The 18,257-nt window shown below is 52.1% G+C and overlaps 7 protein-coding genes across 7 annotated transcripts; 3 read left to right on the top strand and 4 right to left on the bottom strand.

The window, feature by feature from the left end:
• Positions 1-437: 437 nt before the first annotated feature.
• On the top strand, positions 438-1,351 carry N0V89_000514 (uncharacterized protein; the record flags this gene model as incomplete). Its single annotated transcript, XM_056209335.1, has 2 exons — positions 438-822; positions 870-1,351. The coding sequence occupies 2 exons, from the start codon at positions 438-440 to the stop codon at positions 1,349-1,351; spliced, it is 867 nt and encodes a 288-aa protein (XP_056076157.1).
• Positions 1,352-1,874: 523 nt separating this feature from the next.
• On the bottom strand, positions 1,875-3,353 carry N0V89_000513 (uncharacterized protein; the record flags this gene model as incomplete). The annotated part of the gene is made up of 2 exons (XM_056209334.1): positions 1,875-2,932; positions 2,981-3,353. The coding sequence occupies 2 exons, from the start codon at positions 3,351-3,353 to the stop codon at positions 1,875-1,877; spliced, it is 1,431 nt and encodes a 476-aa protein (XP_056076156.1).
• A 378-nt stretch (positions 3,354-3,731) lies between these two features.
• Positions 3,732-4,526, top strand: N0V89_000512 (uncharacterized protein; the record flags this gene model as incomplete). Its single annotated transcript, XM_056209333.1, has 2 exons — positions 3,732-4,047; positions 4,123-4,526. 2 exons carry the CDS (start codon positions 3,732-3,734, stop codon positions 4,524-4,526), a joined length of 720 nt encoding a protein of 239 aa, XP_056076155.1.
• Positions 4,527-4,559: 33 nt separating this feature from the next.
• N0V89_000511 (uncharacterized protein) lies at positions 4,560-6,897 on the bottom strand (the record flags this gene model as incomplete). Its single annotated transcript, XM_056209332.1, has 5 exons — positions 4,560-5,217; positions 5,269-6,004; positions 6,191-6,316; positions 6,453-6,678; positions 6,790-6,897. 5 exons carry the CDS (start codon positions 6,895-6,897, stop codon positions 4,560-4,562), a joined length of 1,854 nt encoding a protein of 617 aa, XP_056076154.1.
• A 945-nt stretch (positions 6,898-7,842) lies between these two features.
• On the top strand, positions 7,843-9,466 carry N0V89_000510 (uncharacterized protein; the record flags this gene model as incomplete). The annotated part of the gene is made up of 4 exons (XM_056209331.1): positions 7,843-7,847; positions 8,006-8,213; positions 8,396-8,696; positions 8,754-9,466. The coding sequence occupies 4 exons, from the start codon at positions 7,843-7,845 to the stop codon at positions 9,464-9,466; spliced, it is 1,227 nt and encodes a 408-aa protein (XP_056076153.1).
• A 6,093-nt stretch (positions 9,467-15,559) lies between these two features.
• On the bottom strand, positions 15,560-16,757 carry N0V89_000509 (uncharacterized protein; the record flags this gene model as incomplete). Its single annotated transcript, XM_056209330.1, has 2 exons — positions 15,560-16,218; positions 16,274-16,757. The coding sequence occupies 2 exons, from the start codon at positions 16,755-16,757 to the stop codon at positions 15,560-15,562; spliced, it is 1,143 nt and encodes a 380-aa protein (XP_056076152.1).
• Positions 16,758-17,131: 374 nt separating this feature from the next.
• Positions 17,132-18,175, bottom strand: N0V89_000508 (uncharacterized protein; the record flags this gene model as incomplete). The annotated part of the gene is made up of 2 exons (XM_056209329.1): positions 17,132-17,739; positions 17,836-18,175. The coding sequence occupies 2 exons, from the start codon at positions 18,173-18,175 to the stop codon at positions 17,132-17,134; spliced, it is 948 nt and encodes a 315-aa protein (XP_056076151.1).
• Between the last annotated feature and the right edge of the window lie 82 nt (positions 18,176-18,257).

The following is an 18,257-nucleotide window of genomic DNA, read 5'->3' as shown; positions in this document are numbered from 1 at the left end:
GGTGGCGCGTTCTTAAATCCGCCGAGTACCATGTCCACGGCGGACTCTTACTGATAACTCTACATGTCCCATGAATTCGTCATATATACTACATTAAATTCAACCAAGCGTACCTACGGTGAAATGGTATTTTCCAATAATCGAGAAAAGCTGAATCAACCGTCATGGTCACCATGTCCCAGGGGACGTGTGAACAAAGGACAAAGAGCAGAGCACAATGCATTCACCCTCAGTACACCTGCGATACTTCTTTATGTATATAAACCAGAGGATGTCTCGACGTACTCGAGGCTCTGTGAAAAGCCAATATAGAGCCTGAGAACAAGCACAACACATCCAAGACGACCCCCAACACCTGCGTCTTCGAAAATCAACCCTCAAGGCAGACATACCAGCAACTACCCGACAAATTCAAGAAGAACAGGTAAGGAAGTATCATGTCTGACTCTCCTTCCCCTACATCCTTCTCATCTGCATCCCCACCCTCTATCCCCATCTCTCGGTACGAAAAATTCAAGGCGAAGCTCGCACCCTTCCGAGATGCTGCCATTGGGTATGTCGAAGGGTTACAGGTAGTCTCCGAAAAGGTCATCTTTGGCATCACGCTCCACGATATGGATGATTTGAAGTTGGACGATCTTTACTGGGAGACCAAGAATAACACTGCCTTCCACGGCATCCTGCACAAGAAGAAGAAGTCAAGCGACGAGAAGACCTGGAACGAAGACCTCGACGAAGACCTTCGCTTGGCAGCGTTCTTTACCTCGAACTGCTCAAAGGCAGTTTACTGTTTTCTCCCGCAGGTTCGCAAGATACTAGATGGTCAGTCAATCTTGATATAATTCTTACTCACCACTAACAAGTCACAGATGACCCGGACTTCGACAAAGCTTCCTGGTCCCGCCAGTACATCGATCCCAAGCTCATCCTCTTCGACGTTGATCAGGATGGAAACCAGCGCAAGAGCCCTCTGTCTTTCCTCGCACACGACTTCATCACCATCACGTGCAAAGACAGTCAACGCTTTGTTCTAGACGTCGCCGGGGACCAATTCGGCATCGAGGAGTGGTTCTATACCAAGAAGGGCTACTGGAAGCTACTCCTCGAAGGCCGGTTCCCCGAAATCACCACCGAGGCTGCTAAGGCACATCATGTTGAGGAGGAGGATAATAGGAATCCAGCGCTGAGGATTGCAGTCGAGGAAGCGCTGGAAGAGGTCAAGGCTGACTGGGCTCGATACAACTTGACCTGGAATGATATCTACCTCTTGCCTGAGGAGAAACAAGATGAGCTGCGACAAGGTATTGTTACCAAGGTGAGAGCGAAGGTAGTAGCAGCACTTCGTGGCTGAGGCTTGGAAGGGAAAGACCATTACAATATGTCGAAGCTGTTTGAAAGGATAGCGATGATAACAGACGCAAGAGGCAAGGCAAGTCAGTGGTACCTTGAGACAGGAGGTCCGGGTGGCAAGACGAAGCTTGGATCATGAACGAAGATTACGGCTTGATAAGTCTCTTGGTTACATAGAGCGGAGATCGAAATAGTCACGGCGTATGGATCAGCATGAAACATCTTCAAGGAAGCAATGACGCGCATCAATCAGTTATAGGATGTATATCATACACTTTCGAACGTACTCGCAGAAGGTCATTCGTCTATGGTTAACAGCAATTGAAAGCGTGAAGCATGCAAGTGTGGGCAGCGCTTGATTGTGACTCATCTGATTAGGATGATCAATTTCGCATTCTCCCCGATATAATCTACAGTACCCAGTTGGCGCCAGGTCTCTTTGGGACGGACTTAGGACGCCTTGCCTCGAGCCAGGTTATTCCTCATCCGTGCTACAGGACTGACAGTATCTTGATTGTGGGTCTTCAGGTTTCCTTGGGTCGAGCTATATCCTTCTCCTTGGGTGTCTCGTTCGACTTGTGGTCCTCCGCAACAGGGGCCTCCTTGGTCTGCGACTCCTTTTGCGAGGCTGTCTTCTCATCGTGGTTGCTGCTGGTCTCCCCTATGCCCTTCGTCGCATGATCTTGAAAGTCCTGCTCTAGGGACCTAGACAATTGATAATTAGCCAGAACATGATACTGCGACACTTCATCATCGTCATCCGAGAAGTCCCAACGGGTGGGTCGCCGGGGCAAAGCACGTTGCTTTTTGCGCTGCCGGGACTTCTCTTCATTGGCAATATCGTGATATTCGCTCTCGCTGGTAGTAAGGTTCCGTTTCTTAGTTCCCTGCACTGCTGCTGGAGGTCGATGCTGATAACGAGGGTAATGGGGGGTCGTTGGTGTGATACTCTCCGCGCTCGACACCTGGTTAGCGTTCGGGATTTCGGCTTCCTTACCTTGAGTGTCCTCTACATCTCGGTTCTCGTCCTGTAAACGTTCCAAAACTTGCTCGTCCTCGCTAGCAGATCGGAGTGGAGGCTGCGGTATCGGAAAGTCTGTGTAGAGGTCACTGTCGAAGTAAAGCTTATCAAGCTCACGGCAGAGATCGTCCCATCCATTGCGGATGCTGGCGCGTAATTTAACACCGTTTTGTTGCATGAGCGCTTCCTTCATCTGCTCGCGTGCCTGCTGATGCCACCCAGCTGGCGGGTTCTTCGGAGCTAGACCAGCCCCAACCAACTCCTGCATCAGGTCCTCTCGGGGCAAGAATAGGAGCACAAGGAGTCGAGCCCACGAGCAGCGCTTTATTGACTTGCCGTTGCGCTTGGTTTTATACCCAGCCTTCAACATATGCGGTGCGCAGCGTATGACTTCGATTGCGAATGACCAGAAGGGCTGGCAGTAGCTTGCAGACAATTCTCCCTCGGTGCCCTCAAGTAGCTCGTCAGGTCCCGAATACTTCTCGGAAAGCTTATCCCAGAACTTCAGCGGACCAAGAATCGACTGCAGGCGGAGACGGCATGGCTTTGCGGGGCCGAGTTCTACACAATGATTAGCTGATGTCCTCATAACACACAATGGTTGCTTACCCTCGTCTATGCTGCCCACAAATCCCATCCATACGTCAGGCGTTTCACAAATCTCATGTTTCTTCCGCATAGTGTAGAGCAGAGCGCGTGCGGCCGTCGGCATTCCGTCAACCCTCCAGAACAGCTTCAGGTTCGACTCGTCCCAGAACTTGTACTCGCCTTCGCGATTATTCCTGTTCAAGCCTGTGGCATTACGTAGCTCTCCTATGTAGCGACCGCCACGGTCGGCATGGTCGCGAAAGTCGAGTTGAAGGTGGACGCCCGGCTCCTGCTCTTCTGTGTTCGCTGAAAGGTGCCACACGTCTTGGAACTGCTCGGTTGCCTCTTGTCGTGCGAGCTCAATGAGCTCGTTGAGCAACTGCTTGCTACGCATGTTATTACTGAAGTTATAGGAATTGAGGTTGTCGGTTGACGAGTTGATGTGCAGAAGTGCAAGTGGGGCACCCGATCAGGTACAAGTATGGGCTTGATAGGGCACCGGTGTAAATTTAGGTTCGGCTGACCAGGTTGAGTGGCCACTGGTCGTGAGTTCGAGAGAGCTATTGCGCAGCTGTGGAAGAGCTTTTCAATCATTGGGAAGGTCCGCAACCATTGGAGTGAACAACCTGTAGCGGCGCTAGTCCATTTCGGACCGCACACCAACAGTGAACAAACGTAAGGGCTCTCCATACCCATTGGTACATATTTACGTTCACGGGGAAAATTATTCCCACTCTGCCCGTCACTGTACCTCAACTCCACCCAGATCAACATGGGTCAATTTCTCACGAAGCTCAAGTCCCGCCGCGAGTCCACGATCTCTATCACCATACGCAAGCAGACCAAAGACTTTGCCCGCGTGTGGCTCCTCTTCTGCGACAGAGTTATCATACAACAGACTGCAAAACAGCTCAATCCGTCTCTCTACCGCGATCATTGGCTATTCCGAAACGAAACAGGCGTAGAATTCTACGAAACGCGATGGACCAACCGTCAGCACAAGTATCCTTCGAGGCTAGGACGAGCTTTGATAACGGACAACACTTGCTTGGACAGCGTATATGTCACTTTCGACAAGATCAGCCAGCGTCTTCTAGGCAAGTACCTTCAAAGGAAACAAACCTTGTGAAGCCAAACTAATTCTGACTCAACCACCTGAACAGCCCTCTCCTGCGTGCAAATTGTCGAATGGATCACCGTGAATCCACGTCCACGCCTCGTGCTCATCCGAAAGCAGGTCGTACGGGCCAAAGAAGAGATCCTGCACGAGCATGACTGCATCCGCATCACTGCCTTAGACAACTCGCGATACGTCTTGGATCTCTCAGGATGGCAATTCGGGTATGACGATTACTTCTTCACGTGGGAGGAGTACAAGAGCAAGTGCATGGCTCCCGAGAGCCCGACCACGGTGCGAAATCCTGTGGTGGAGAATATACAAATTGCAGAACGATATTCCGGGTATCCCAGTCACCTGGAAACGATTCAGCTTTGGAAGCATAACGTTACGCAGGCGAGTGATAGAAAGTTGCGGAGGATGACAAGGGGCATCAAGTTGACCTTGTAAGACCCTGCTCTTGTTGGCCTCCCCTACATATATTCAAATCTGCGACACCTTTATCTCCCCTGTCTTAGGCTGATACCGCCACGGGTTCTTCGTAAATTTCTCTGGCTCCTCCCGCGCACCCTCCTTCCAGTATTCATACTCAATCCACGCATCCTCTACCATTTGCTCATCCATGGCCGCCAACCATTTCCCCAGCTCCGGTGCCAACGGCACCACCCCCGTCTCCAGCACATACTGCTCCCACAACCCCATCAGCTCCTCAAACACCGCTTTGTACTCCTCTTTTTCCGCGAGATCATGAACTTCTCCTGGATCAGACTTAAGGTTGTAGAGCTGCCATTTTTCTGTTCCTTTTGGTTTAGGGATGAACACGATCTTGAAATCGCCCTTGCGCACGGCGGCGCGGCCGCAGGTCTCCCAACCTTGGATGAAGTCTTTTTCGTGAACGGAAGAGGTGGTGCCTCTGATGAAGGGCAGCATGGATTTTCCGCGCATGTGCACGATTTCTCGGCCGCGGTAGGAGGGGGCGGGGTGCGTGGCGCCAGCCATGTCGAGGATTGTCGGCATGATGTCCATGATGGTGGTGAATGTGTCGGTTATGCTGTTTGCGCGGGTGGGATCGAGGGTATCTTTGGGGAATTTGGCGAGGAAAGGAACGCGGACGCCGCCTTCGGTGGTATAGGCTTTGTAGCTTTGTAAGGTTTAGTAGGTTGGCAGAGGTGTGGACAGGAGGAGGGCTTACAGTCTACTCGGCGCTGTGGCTGCTTGCGCCCACCGTGGCCCATACCAGATGAAGCTGTTCCCATTGCCCAGATTTTCGTAGCTGTTATCGTAGTACTTCTGCAAATGTCCCATCATTTGGCCCTGCACGATTGGATAGCTTTCATAAGCCGCACCCTCTGCCCCGTTATCGCTCATAAAGCACACGAAAGTGTTGTCTAGCTCGCCAATTTCCTCTAGATGCTCAAGCACTCGACCAACATTGTAATCAATGCATGACACCATACCGGAAAAGCACTCCATCGCTCGACTCGACATCTTGCGTTCAAAATCTGACATCTCGGACCATGGCTTGACTTCATCTGCGACAACTGGATGCGGAGTCACATCTTGGGGAATCATTCCCAGATCTTTCAAACGCTGCAACCGCTTTTCGCGTAGAACATCCGGACCTTCATCATACACGCCGCGGTACTTATCGATGAACTCCTTCGGCGCCTGGAGAGGCCAGTGCGGTGCTGTGAAAGGCAGATACGCGAAAAAAGGCTTCTCATCCTTCGGGTTTTCTGAACGCCACTCTTTCAAATAATGGATGAGCTTGTCGCCGTATCCATTGCTCGAATACCAGTTGTTGGGTAATTTGCGCACGTACTCGCCGTTTTCGGAGTGTAGCGCGATGAAAGACATCGTCATGAAGTCTGGTATCTTATCGCCGGCGGCTTTATCAAGTTGGGGCTCGTAGGCGTAATGGTTGCTGCCTAGAGGTTGTTAGTGAATAGGAAATCACGTGCTGATCCATGGGCTTCCAAGTGCAGGAAATCGAAAACACAGGTATAAGAAGAGGGGTAAGTGCGCTTGCCAATTGATCAACGCTCCAGTGAAAGCATTGTACTGGTATCTGTAGTACGAGGTGAAAGTCGTAGAAAAACAAAGTGCAGACTTACAGGCAGGTAGATGCGCGAAAGATTTATCGAACCCTCTTACCTTCGGCGACCGATCTGGTGTTAGCCCTAAGTGCCATTTGCCCGACATGAGGGTTGCATAGCCGGCGTCTTGAAGAACCTCGCTCACTACACGTGACATTAGCTTTGGGCTCAAGATCTGAAATCGCTCGTTCCTAGTGATTGCAGCGGTAGCCATTGAGATTGGCCGATGCACTAAGGGAGCAGTCCTCAAAATTAAAGAGATTACTCATGTTGGACATACCAGCAACGACGCGTTCATTCAAATACCCCTCGTATCCCGGCATGCCTCTCTGCGGAGCAGTCGACATCTTCCCACTCGGGTCATTTTGGCCTGAGATGTTCGTCCATTCGATGAGATTCCCCAAGCCTGCTATATGATGGTCTGTCCCGGTCATGAGCATAGCTCGAGACGGTGAACATGCTGCCGCGGCGTGGAAATCCGTGAAGCGGATGCCTTGTTTTGCGAGCTGCGTAGGTTAGCGACTGGAATGTCGATAGTAGTTTAGCGTTTCCAATCAACATGTCTCATAGTCCGGAAACTATTTTGGGAGTGAGATGGGATTTTGGAAACCGTGTACCTTGTCGAGATGTGGAGTTTCGATTTCCCCGCCGAAGCAGCCGATGTCGCTAAAACCCAGGTCATCTGCTAGAATAACTAGGAAGTTGGGGCGCTTCTTCACTGCCATGTTGGATTGGGTAATGCTAGAATTCCAAAGACGAATCTGAAATTGTTCTTCGAAATTGGTACTGAAAGGGTCTAAATACAGCGTGCGCTGTTATCCGCCACGGAGGTGAAGTCTCGCTGTCAAATCAGGGGGCTCTGTCGCCGACTGCCGTTCTCTGAGGCCCCTCCTCTCGTGATCTCCACGTACCGCAGCTCTGCTTCTGGTGATAACTATGCTTTACTCGCGAGACGCGGAGAAAACCGTTAAGATGTTGCCGCACTCAGGTGAGATTCGGCGTCACTGAAGCCTTGTTCCTCGTCCAAGCCAAATGATACCAAAAGCATTCGTATTGGACACGCTCAGAAGTCTTTGCCCTAGTCCTCCTCCGCTCTTGCAGCAATGCGATTCGGGATCTCGTCTGGCCAACCATAGGCCTCTCCACCCGATAGCCGCATTTGAGTGACGTTCGTATTCGACATCCATGCTAGCGCTACCACTGTGGAGACGGTGCCCTGCAGATCCCCCCCCGCATTTTGCTAGGGTACGCTCGACAGCTCTACGGAACCGTCATAACCCAACGTTGACGGCATGCAGGGCGAGCATTGCGTGATGCGCTCCCACAGCGCCCGAGGATGAGCGTGAAGGTTGTGCGGCGCTTTAAGAAACAGCATCGCTGCCCTGGACAGCTCCTCAGGCTTTCCTTTCACCCCTGCGCGTAAACCCACAGCATGCGACCCTCGACGCTGGGTAACATCCGAGCATACTGGCTTGGGACGGTAGTCTGCATCGGTGGGTTCCTCTTTGGCTACGACTCGGGAATGTGAGTGTTGCCCTTGAGTTGATGGTGGGTGGGGTGAGCGTTTGGAGAGCGACCAGACAGAGCGCGTCCTGGGGAAATTTCGCGGTCGCTCTTTCCAACCCGCCCCACACCACACCAACGACCACGGCCCTCCCCTCACAACCACCATGGCGTGCACTTGCTGACCCACGGCCGCCTAGTGTCGGTACGCTGCCCTTGCGAAAAACGTCCTCCGCGCGGCTAACAGCGTCGTGTAGGCGGCGTGCTGACACTGCAGTCCTTCGTCTCCTCCTTCCGCTACGACACGGCTCATCAGACTCGCGTCAACAGCCTCGCAGTCGGCCTGCAGCAACTGGGAGCCTTCCTCGCCTGCTTTGTCGCCTGGCCCATCACAAACCGCTATGGCCGTCGCAAGACGCTCGCGCTGGCGTCGGCCATCTTCGTGGTCGGTGCCGTCATTCAGACCATCGATACCCATGCCATGGGCGCGTTCTACGCCGGACGCATCATTGCGGGCATAGGCCTGGGTGCAGCGACGGTTGTTGTCCCCATGTACAGCTCTGAGATGACCCCCCAAGCACCTGCGCGGGCAGATAGGAAGCTTTTTCCAGCTCAATTACACCATAGTGAGTCGCGCCGTCCCCGTCGGTGTCCCCGCACATGCCAGGCCAGCACCAGTCCACCAACCCCGCAGCACAAGACAGCTAACACGCATTCAAGGGCATATTCGTCTCGTACTGGGTCGACTATGGTGTTCTCAAGGGCATCTCCAGCCACAAGTCAATGCAATGGCAAATCCCCGTCGGCCTGCAAATCGTTCCCGCTGCCCTCCTCGGTCTTGGCATGCTCACCCTTAAAGAGTCGACGAGGTGGCTAACACAGAAGGGAAGGCACGAGGAGGCTTGGGAAAGCTTGAGATGGGTACGCGCAAGCGACTCCCAAGAGGTGGCAGACGAAATGAAGGAGATCCGCACCGGCGTCGAAATGGAGGCACGTGAGACAGAAGGCTTCCAGGCCAAAGGTACAGCCGCGGCGCCACTCATCTTGAGCATGTACAGAAGCTGATATTTCGTTCCAGAACTCCTCGAATGGCCAAACTTCAAGCGTATCTTCACCGCCTTCGCCGTTTTCGCTGCGCAGCAGGCCACCGGGGCCACCGCCTTTGCATACTTTGGTCCGCAGTACTTCAAGCTGCTCGTAGGAGCTGGCGATAAGAACCTCCTCCTGACAGCCATCTTCGGTGCCGTTAAGGTTGTGGCATGTTCGGTTTTCGTCTTCCTCCTCTCAGAACGGGTCGGTCGCCGACAGGTCCTCATATGGGGCGCGGTCTTCATGGCCGCATGCCAGATCAGCTGTGCCGCCGTAGTGAAGAACATCCCCGCTCCCTCTAACGGAAACACAACCCCTAGCGGTATTGCAACAGTTGCCTTGATATACCTCTTTGTTATCGCATATAACTTCAGCTGGGGTCCTCTCCCATGGCCGTACATCTCTGAGATCTTTCCGACACGGATTCGAGAACCTGGAGTCGCAGTTGGAGTATCTTCTCAATGGCTCTTCAACTTCATTTTCTCGCTAGTCACACCCTATATGATCGACGACATGGGATGGGGTACCTTCCTCTTCTGGGGCCTCGCAGATGCATGCATCGCCATCGGCACTTTCGTATTTCTCAAGGAGACAAGAGGCTTATCGCTCGAAGAGATTGCTCACGACGACTACAGCCGCGGGAAGAATCTTGAAGATGTTGAAGGAGATTCGACGCACCCCCTTCACGTGAAGCGTACTTGAGGCATCCAAGCCACACGTTCCTTCTTCAAGCGTCCAACGGGTTGTGAAGGCATACAACTTTCGCCTGTAAATATACACGCTACTGTATCAGAAGCATCGCGTTCTTGAAGAAGGTTGAATCTTCCCGGCTCGCAAAATATACTCCTACAGCTCGTCATCGAACCTCATTAGCTGATGCAAGTAATTTCTGCAAGATTACTTACGACCAATGCTGCAGCAATGAATGCGACCTTACAAGTAACGCAAGAAAAGCGTGGCTTTAAGTCCGTCACCTTCCTGATGATCCGAATTTTCCCTCATCGGATAGGTCGTGAATCCAGCAAAGGAGCCTCTTCGAGAGATTTTAGATTTTTCGAAGAAGTTGGAATTCACGGTATTACAGAACCAGACGGTCACTGACAAAAAAACTTTCCGGATTGATCCTGGTCGCGAAGAAAGGCAGAGTATCACAATACGTCTAGATCTTTCCTGCTGTCAAAGTAAGTGTTCTATTATCGTCTTTCGTTTCTTGCGGCATCGTCATACTTTGACAATGTCTCTGGAAGGGTCATGTCTTGTCTTAACTCCTCTTGCTTAGCCCTCTCTTCGTGAGATGACGCTCGTACGCTGTAGTCGTCCTCAGCCCATGCAGAGAAGTCTAATTCCACGGCTCTCGGCTAGTATTGTTTCGTGGCGGCAGCCAACCAGGCATGAGTTGAGTTGCTGACTCAGATTGGCAACCGCGTTGTCGACTCTGTCAAGGTTTCTTATCAGCTACGTCCAGGTGGCGAGTGGATACTGACATCTACGTGTCTTCCAGAAGTTAAAGCCGCTGACCCCTGCCACAGCCTGCCGATGCGTCTGAGAACACAGAGTCCAAAGACCGATCAAAGCGACATAACAAGCGAGAGTGTATCTGGCTCTTGTCAGTGTTAACACGTCTTACCTGATGAAGGTACTTCTCCTCTCCCTCGTTGTCTTCGCGCTCGTCCATACCGCCTGTTGGTATCGAGAACTCCGCCAACATCTCCACAACGTTTGTCCGAATCTTCAAATCAAATCTTTCTTCCCTCCCATCCTCTCTCATCCTGCCCACAAGGCCCAACACCACATCTCCCTAAGCACGCGAAACCTACCCCCCGACCTATCCGCGAGCTCCTGGCTATCCACTTCTCCTGTGCAACACGCCCCGCATGACACTTCACGAACAGATCCTCCCCTGACGTTCACGAAAGACTCTTATGCGGGCCCTCTGATGTGCGGTGGCGGTGTCACACCCTTGAGCTTGGGATCTGGCTTTGAGAGGTATGATTTAGACGTAGCGTTAGGGAGGAAGTGTTGTTGGTGGAGTCATGTTCCGAGAGACGTATGCCACGCTGTCAAGTTCAGACAAGTTGTCTGGTGTTGGGTGTCTGTCCTGCCGACGCGCAGTGACTCGTCCTAAGGTACTGGCTGCTGATCGAGGAGCTTCTCAAGCGTTGCTTGGTATTAGGTTTCCGGTGTTGTTGTGCTGTTCGTGCGACTCGCCTTAAACCTCTTCAACTTCCTTGAGGTTGGGGTGAGAGAGTTGGTGTGGATAAGGATGGAAAAAGAATTGTGTTGGCTAGGATGTGCAACGCGGGATGGTAGCCCATGTTCTTTTGCTCTGATTTGCAACAACGTGGATGCAATATGCTAACTTGGAACATTGTAGGTCTTTCCTGGCTGGCTTTGAGCCGGCTCTCCATCAGTGTCACAGATCGGCACATACAATTCCCGAGTCCACTGCATGGCGACGGTTGGCTGCATATTCGCTTCAGCAACACATTGAAACATGCGAGCTTGACCACCGACCGTTAGAGTCTTTGCAATGTCCTGCTAAGGTTGTGGACCCATTCCGTGTAGCATACGACCTAATGCATCTTCGAATCAACGTGTTTTCGGATTACCTCAAGCCTTCGCTGCTCGAAGGCCTGTCATAGAAGAACATGTCGCCGACGGGCCTATCAAATGGTCTTCAAGTTGTATGGCCGCTCGCGGAAATTGAGTCTTGATGAGCCGATAGGCGAAGGCTGTTCTTCGTAGAAGCCCAACGCCGTTGCCCTCCTGAACATCTCATTCAGTCGCTGATGGAGGGTAGCTCCTTCGAATGCGGGGCGAACCTTGTGCCCAAAAAGACACCATAGTTTGGAACTTGGCCGGCTTGCCTCTAAAGCCCACCTTCGGAGGAACTAATTGTTCTTGGAAACATCAGCACGGACTTGGACAGAAACAGCGAAAGGAAAATGAATCATCTTTACATCATCAGAAGAACGACGTTGTCATCATGAGAAATTCGGACCATTTTCGTTTCATCAAGGGAAAGAACAGTAGTCAAGATCGCAGGGGGCACTGACCGTTATTCCGCCGTGCAGCCAGGTCGTTGATGATCCAGGGAAGCCTTTGCAAAGCTCTGCCACGACAGTACTCGTTCAACCATGCATTTGGATGTGCAACCGGTGTACCCTGACTTCCAGGATGCAAGTGGACCAAATGCGTCTCTTTGTGGTTTCGGAGAAATGATTCGTTCCTGAAAATTATTAGGATCTGGTCTCAAGCGACGACAAACAAAGTTTTCAGAGTTTCTCAAAAGATCAGACTGCGAAGTTTCCAACATGAACTACATCGGAACACACAGGCGGCTTTCGCCACCGAAAAAGGTCATCATCAAGAAAGAAGCAAAACATGTCGACGAGAAAGGGAAGACTGACCTAAACGTTGCCGCGACTCTCTGCCGCTATTCTCCCTGCCGAAAGGAACGATATGCATGTCCGTTCCTCTGGTGTATCGCCATTTTTCATCATGTCCGGTCGGATTCTTCCTTTTCTATCCGTCCTTCCCGACCAGAGAGGTTTTTCCATGCCTCTTCGATGAATTATCAGACCGTAGATCGCCGTTTGAAGGATCGTACGTACGAGGAAAGTGCGTCTGCAGACGGCTCGCTCACAGCAGATTCGTTCGGAAGGGCAGTACGTTTGACTGGTTCCGGTACGGTATTGGCCGTTGCGCACGTTCGGCGTCGTAGCTCGGCGTCCCTCGTAATCCCGTCCTCCTGTCCTCCTCACGATTATTCCGCTTCTGCCTATTGGGTTCTCTTTTACGGTATGAACGAGCCTCCATCCTTGGTATGTTATTACCTAATCCAAGTCATCCGAGGTTGCGGTCGTCCTACCCGCCCGATTCAACGTCGTCTTGTTCCGGTCGGTACGCGTTCGGCTTCGTAGTATAACTGGACCTGCCACGTGGATTAATCTATATCGTCATGGGTATGTTAGCACCAACCTGGAGCTATACGGGAGCACTCTTTCCCCATATGTCAGAAGTAATCATGGAATCCGCCTGTGTCCGCGCGGTCACAAGTGTGAGCTAGGGGGTCTTCCTCCCAGTCCTAGCCTTCCCGACGTTCGGATCTCAACGGTCCTCGCCTTCTTCATTTGTGTGTATGTTCGGTCCCAAGTCTTTTGACTTTGCGGTCGTCTACCGCCCAACCTGTCGAAGTTGGCCTTTCAGACGTGGCACTGTCTGTCGGTCTGTCTACGTAGATGTTCGATCGATGTACGGCTCGTCTTCTTGCTCCTTCCCGTGACCGAGATAAGGGTCGTCGAAACGCCTCATGATCCTCATCTAACAACTGTCGAGCCTTCACCCTCGTATCTGCAGCACTGATCTTCTCGCCGTTGACGGGCATGCCCTGAGCAAGAGGCTCGCTGGATTCGGGAGGCGTGGCCACGGTTGGCTCTTTGAACGCTCCATCGGTCGGTCGATCGATCGGGTGGCGCTGGGAGAGGCTGGTCAAGATCTACGAGACCGAGTAAGGGGACTATATCCCGTCTATGTCTATCATTGTTTTCGACTGTTGAACAGAGACTTGACGATGACTACGATCTGCGTCAGGATCAATGTGAGGGTTCGAGAAGCCTTCGACTACACATCTCGTGCCCCAACAAACGCAAAGCCCATCGTCCTCGGTATCTTAACACCACGACTTTTTTCCAACTTACCGATGCTGCGGCTCGATCGTTCAGCTGGCGGACACATTCGAGTGCAATGTGGAAAACCGTGTGAAGGAAGTACACGTCCCATCTTACTGGTGACTGAGTCAGCGAAGCATTGAACGCCGCGAGCATCTAGACAATCGCATGCTTACCTCTGACTGAATGGTGTCAACGACTGTCGACCTACAATGGTATCCTTCGGGGTATCTTCTGCCTTCGATGCTCATTTCTGGTGGGATGTCGTCCACCTCCACTCATTGCGCTTCCTATCTTCTGAAATATGCCGAGGCTTCGATTGCGTCTCTTGGGCTTTCAGAAACTTTCGATTCTGGTCCGTCACCTTATCCTGTCGACCGCTCCCTCTACCTCGGCTCTTGGGAGTCATGCTCTCCCACCATATTACGATGCGCTTTCAAGACTGTAGCAGCGGAGTGGTCGCCTGCGCATGCTGTGGTCACTGAGATCACTGCACCGTCTCAGCTAGGCTGTGCTCGTGTTTGTGATGTGCTCTCGCGGGGTAGGAGATGATCGCGGTGACAGCCTCGGCTTGCTGGCGATATCGAACTGTCGCTATCGTCAGCTAAAGAATACCAGAGCTTTTTCTAAACTCGCAAGGGTGTACCTACAGTGTGGAGCGTCACTACTTCCTGTCGTTGCAGGCTCGCAAGTGCAACGCCATTTCGGATGCGTTTCGGAAGATCGCGAACTTGGAGGCAGCTGCACTCCTCTTTCAGGAGGGCGAAACCCACTGATTCCAGCAGCTTGGTTTTCGTCCTCTAGATGCTCAGAGCGGCGCTCAATCTACCCGGCGTTGGCGGTGCGTAGAGTGGTCGCAAACAAGGTGTCGTCGTCGCAGCACCGACAAAGAGCAAACCTAGGCAGATTGGATGTTTCCAAACCACCGGGGTAACCCATTGTGTTCTCCATATGCGCTGGTATACTTGTTTTGCGGATCAGTCACGCTAGGGCTGTTCGATCTACATGCCCCGGGGTCAGCTTCGTCGTGAGATCTGGTCAGACATCTCAAATGTTTGTTCGTCACTCACATCCTGTTGCCACCGCTATTGTCGATGTGAAATACCTGCAGCTTCTTCCCACTTCGTCCCCAGAGGTTCGCTGCGTTGCTGTGAGGGCGAGGTGAGGGGCGAAGAGTCCAGAGACGTAGCGCGCTTTGCTTGAGTGAACCCGCTCTCCCGTGCCCACGCCTAGCATCTAGAAGGCTCCGCCGTGTCTTCGAAGCAATCACGTACGTTTAGTTTGTGTCGCGGCCTCTGCTCTCGAGAGCTCGAGTCATAGGCTGGAAAGGCTAGCGCTGTAGGGGATGGGAGTCGGTGAGAAAGATAAAACAACAAGCTCTCGAGCGAACGTAAAGAGACGCAGTGCATGTGCCATACCCCATATCAGCTGCTGATGGCTCGATTGAAGCGGCGGCGTCGCTTTTGGAGCTCGGAGGCGGGCCAGAATGAGCATGTTGTGGTGATGGTGGTGTAGGCGAGGCGGGGACGTGACGACGATTGCAAATTAGCGGGTCACCACAACACACCTAGAAGTGCTGAAGCCAACGGACTCGACATGCGGCTCTGTAAGGCTGAGGCGAATGACAGAGTGCCAGACCTGCAAATGATGCAATCCTGTTGCGAATTATGGCGCTACATCTACGGCTTACATCCGAGCTACAATGGCATATATCACGCATACCCATTTCCAGGCATCTACACGACCATGCTGTACTCTTCTCCGACTATAGTTGCACATCAACAGCCGACTCGAGGCAGTGTATCTCGCAAGTTTACTTAGCTTAGCTCATAGAGTTCGGATGCAAGCTCCTTGGCTGCTCATCCCCTATTTATCTACTTGCAAGTACTCCAGCAGGGTATCGCAGTCGCCCAAATGATCAAAGCTGCGTTTGTGCTCACCTTGTGCAATGGAGAGCTGTAATTCTGAGTTGAGCGACAAGAGATGCTTCATAAATTGAGTCATCATCCATTACACTGAAAGAGAAGTCATCAATTGCTAGCTCTTCATGCTACTTGGATCGATTTAACACTTTCATTGCCTACGCTGAGTCTTACTGTATATCTCCGGAATGCCTGCGATCACTCTACATGCCGATGTCATCCAGGAGCGCCACCATCCTCTCATACCCTTCCCCGTTCTCCCTAACCACCAATTTGCGCTTCATCTCATGTATCTTGTCTTGTTGAAGTCCATCAATCGTGTTGATCAAATCGATTTCAGTACGAATGCCGCGATGCGCATTCATTAAGAGCCTGATGATTCTTTCCTTGAACTCTTCCCACTGTCCGTCATCGGAGTTGTCGATCCCCTCTGCACCACCGAACAAATGTAGCTCATTGTACATGATATTCCAGGAAGCACGGATCCGCGCTTCTGTATTGAGAAGGATGTCGAGAACGGGTCCGGATGCCTTCTGAAGCTGATCCCTGTGTCGTTTGAAGGCACAACCCAACGGCTCATGGTATCGCGATTGGTCGTCCTCGGCATGCCGACCCTTTTTAGATTGATATTCCAAGGCAGTGTCGATTGTCTCCTTGAAGTAGAACTGCATGCCGGAGGGGTCGAGGATGATTCCGTCTTCAGTGAACGGGTCCGCTCGCGGAGCGAAGAAAGGCGGCGCAAGAAAGAACACAGAAAGGCGCATGTTCTCATTGTTCTGCGCTTCGCCGCTCCCGTAACAAATACGTACGATTTTTCGGGAATCGACCAGGCTATGGCGCTCTTTGACGCGCATTTCGTTGTCTGTACCACCACTTCGTCAGCGTTTAGATCTATATATGCTGCACGATCAACTTACTCATGTTCAAGTAGGCCATCAATCCGGCACCAAGGGCCATGGCATAATCACAGTGTTTGTTGTATAACGCGCAAAGCTCCACGTCCTTGTCGACATCGAAGCTGCAGAACGGTTCCCAAGGCTGCATGTCTCCATATACGATGTCGAGCGCAGTACCGTCCTTTGAGGAATTGGCGTAGTGAAGCGCTTGAAAAGACTTCTCCTTACAGTCGATCGAGAACAAGAGGTAGTGAAGCTCTCCGAGCCGGCCAACATATCTCAGCCAGCGTCGGCAAGTGCACATCTCTTCGTGCTGAGCCGCATCTTGCTCGAGGTGCCCCTCGCTGCAGTAGGCGATCTCTGCAAGAAGAGGGACAGCAGTACCGATAGCTGGCGTGCTCATGCACCTCCTGCAAAGCACTTCGGCGGTCTTATTACATCCTGCGAGGGCGCAGAGAGCGGGGTCCCCCGTGGTGAGCTTGAGACCGGAAGGCGAAGACGGCATCGTTGCAGCGCGGCGAAGCGTATCGAGCAGATGTGTGTGGGTACTGAGGATGAGTGCAACAAGGAGAGAGGAGTGCACAGGTGGTGTAGCTGTGGAAGTGGAGAGACTTCTCAAAGTCGTCCTCAAGTGAACCCACGACAGACAGTGACTGACGCCGAAGCCCAAGACTAGCTTAGCGCGATTTTCTCTCCATTATACACATTCAGCACCACATAGATGCTCTGCAAAGGTCTTTCGATGGTTCGTCGGACATAGCAACTGCTATGCGACCGGCATGTGCATTTTATTTCAGGGATATCAAGATGTCAAAAAGCTATACTCAAGAGCTATCTATGAGAGCAAAAGCGCTAGGAATCTCTGCAGCTTATCCGAACTCAGGACAAGGTGTCGCGAACCAGCGCCATCATCCGGATATAACCCTCCTTGTTATGCAAACTCATCAGCTCTTCTTCCTGATCGTGCCTATCCTCTTCGCTCAACGTTGAAAAGTCTATCCCGTCAAGCTGAGCTCGAAGCCTACGCAATCCTTCCTCCAGCCGTAGCCTCAGCCCTTCCAAGAATTGTCCCCACTCTCGTTGCTCCAGATCCATAATTGCTCTTGCCCCGCCCTTGTCTTCTAGCTGGCGGAAGAGGATATTGCAGATCACGCGGATGGAGACCTCGAGACGGAACTCGCAGTTGTACTCGTCGAGCGATCGGTGATACCTGAGGAAGTCGACTTGGAACTCGCGGAGATGGGACCCAAGGGGTACAACGGAGTGTCCTTCCCATATGTTGAACTTGTCACGAATGTACTCAGCTGCGCACGATATGGTTTCCTGGAAGCCCATTTGGTGTGCTGAGGGGTCGATGATCATGCCGGCGTCTCTGAAAGGGTCTATCAAGGATGCGCTCGACGGGGTAAAGGAGGGCGATATGAAGAGCACAGAGTGCAAGGGTTCGCCATTGAGCACGTTTAGATTGCGGCAGTATGTGTGGACTTCTGGTCTAATGTGCACATTGCACTCGCGGACGCGGAAAGAACAATCTAGTACATCTTGTCAAATTACGTTCTTTACGTAGAAAAATATCCACTTACCTCTGCGCAAGTATGCTAAAACAGGAGTGCTAAGCTTTACAGCACGAGTACACTGGCTGAAGTATAGAGCTTGTAGCTTGACCGCTTCCTCTACCTGGGCATCGCAGAACGGCTCTCGACCTGCTGGTGCGCTTGCCGGTTCAAGGGTGAAAACGTGCACCCCGTTGAGGATCTCGAAGCTACGGAGAACATGATTGTACGTCGCCTCTCTCTCAACGGAGAATACAGTATCGATGAGATTTGCGGTTCGAGAAGCGTCCTGCAACCACCGCAACGCGGGACCTTCTTCGACGCGTTCGAGGATGCTGAAGATGCTACGCGGGCAGGGAAAGGCTGCCATTGTTGGAGAAAGCGTCTTGATAGAAAGGGAGAGACTTGATACTCGTGTGCAAAGCGAGTAGGGAAGCTGAAAAGCCGAGTTG

Source organism: Didymosphaeria variabile, assembly GCF_027946475.1.
Source record: "Didymosphaeria variabile strain IMI 356815 chromosome Unknown scaffold_1, whole genome shotgun sequence".
NCBI classification, from domain to species: domain Eukaryota; kingdom Fungi; phylum Ascomycota; class Dothideomycetes; order Pleosporales; family Didymosphaeriaceae; genus Didymosphaeria; species Didymosphaeria variabile.
The sequence above is the reverse complement of the archived record's forward strand: the minus strand, read 5'-3'. Positions and strand labels throughout refer to the sequence as shown.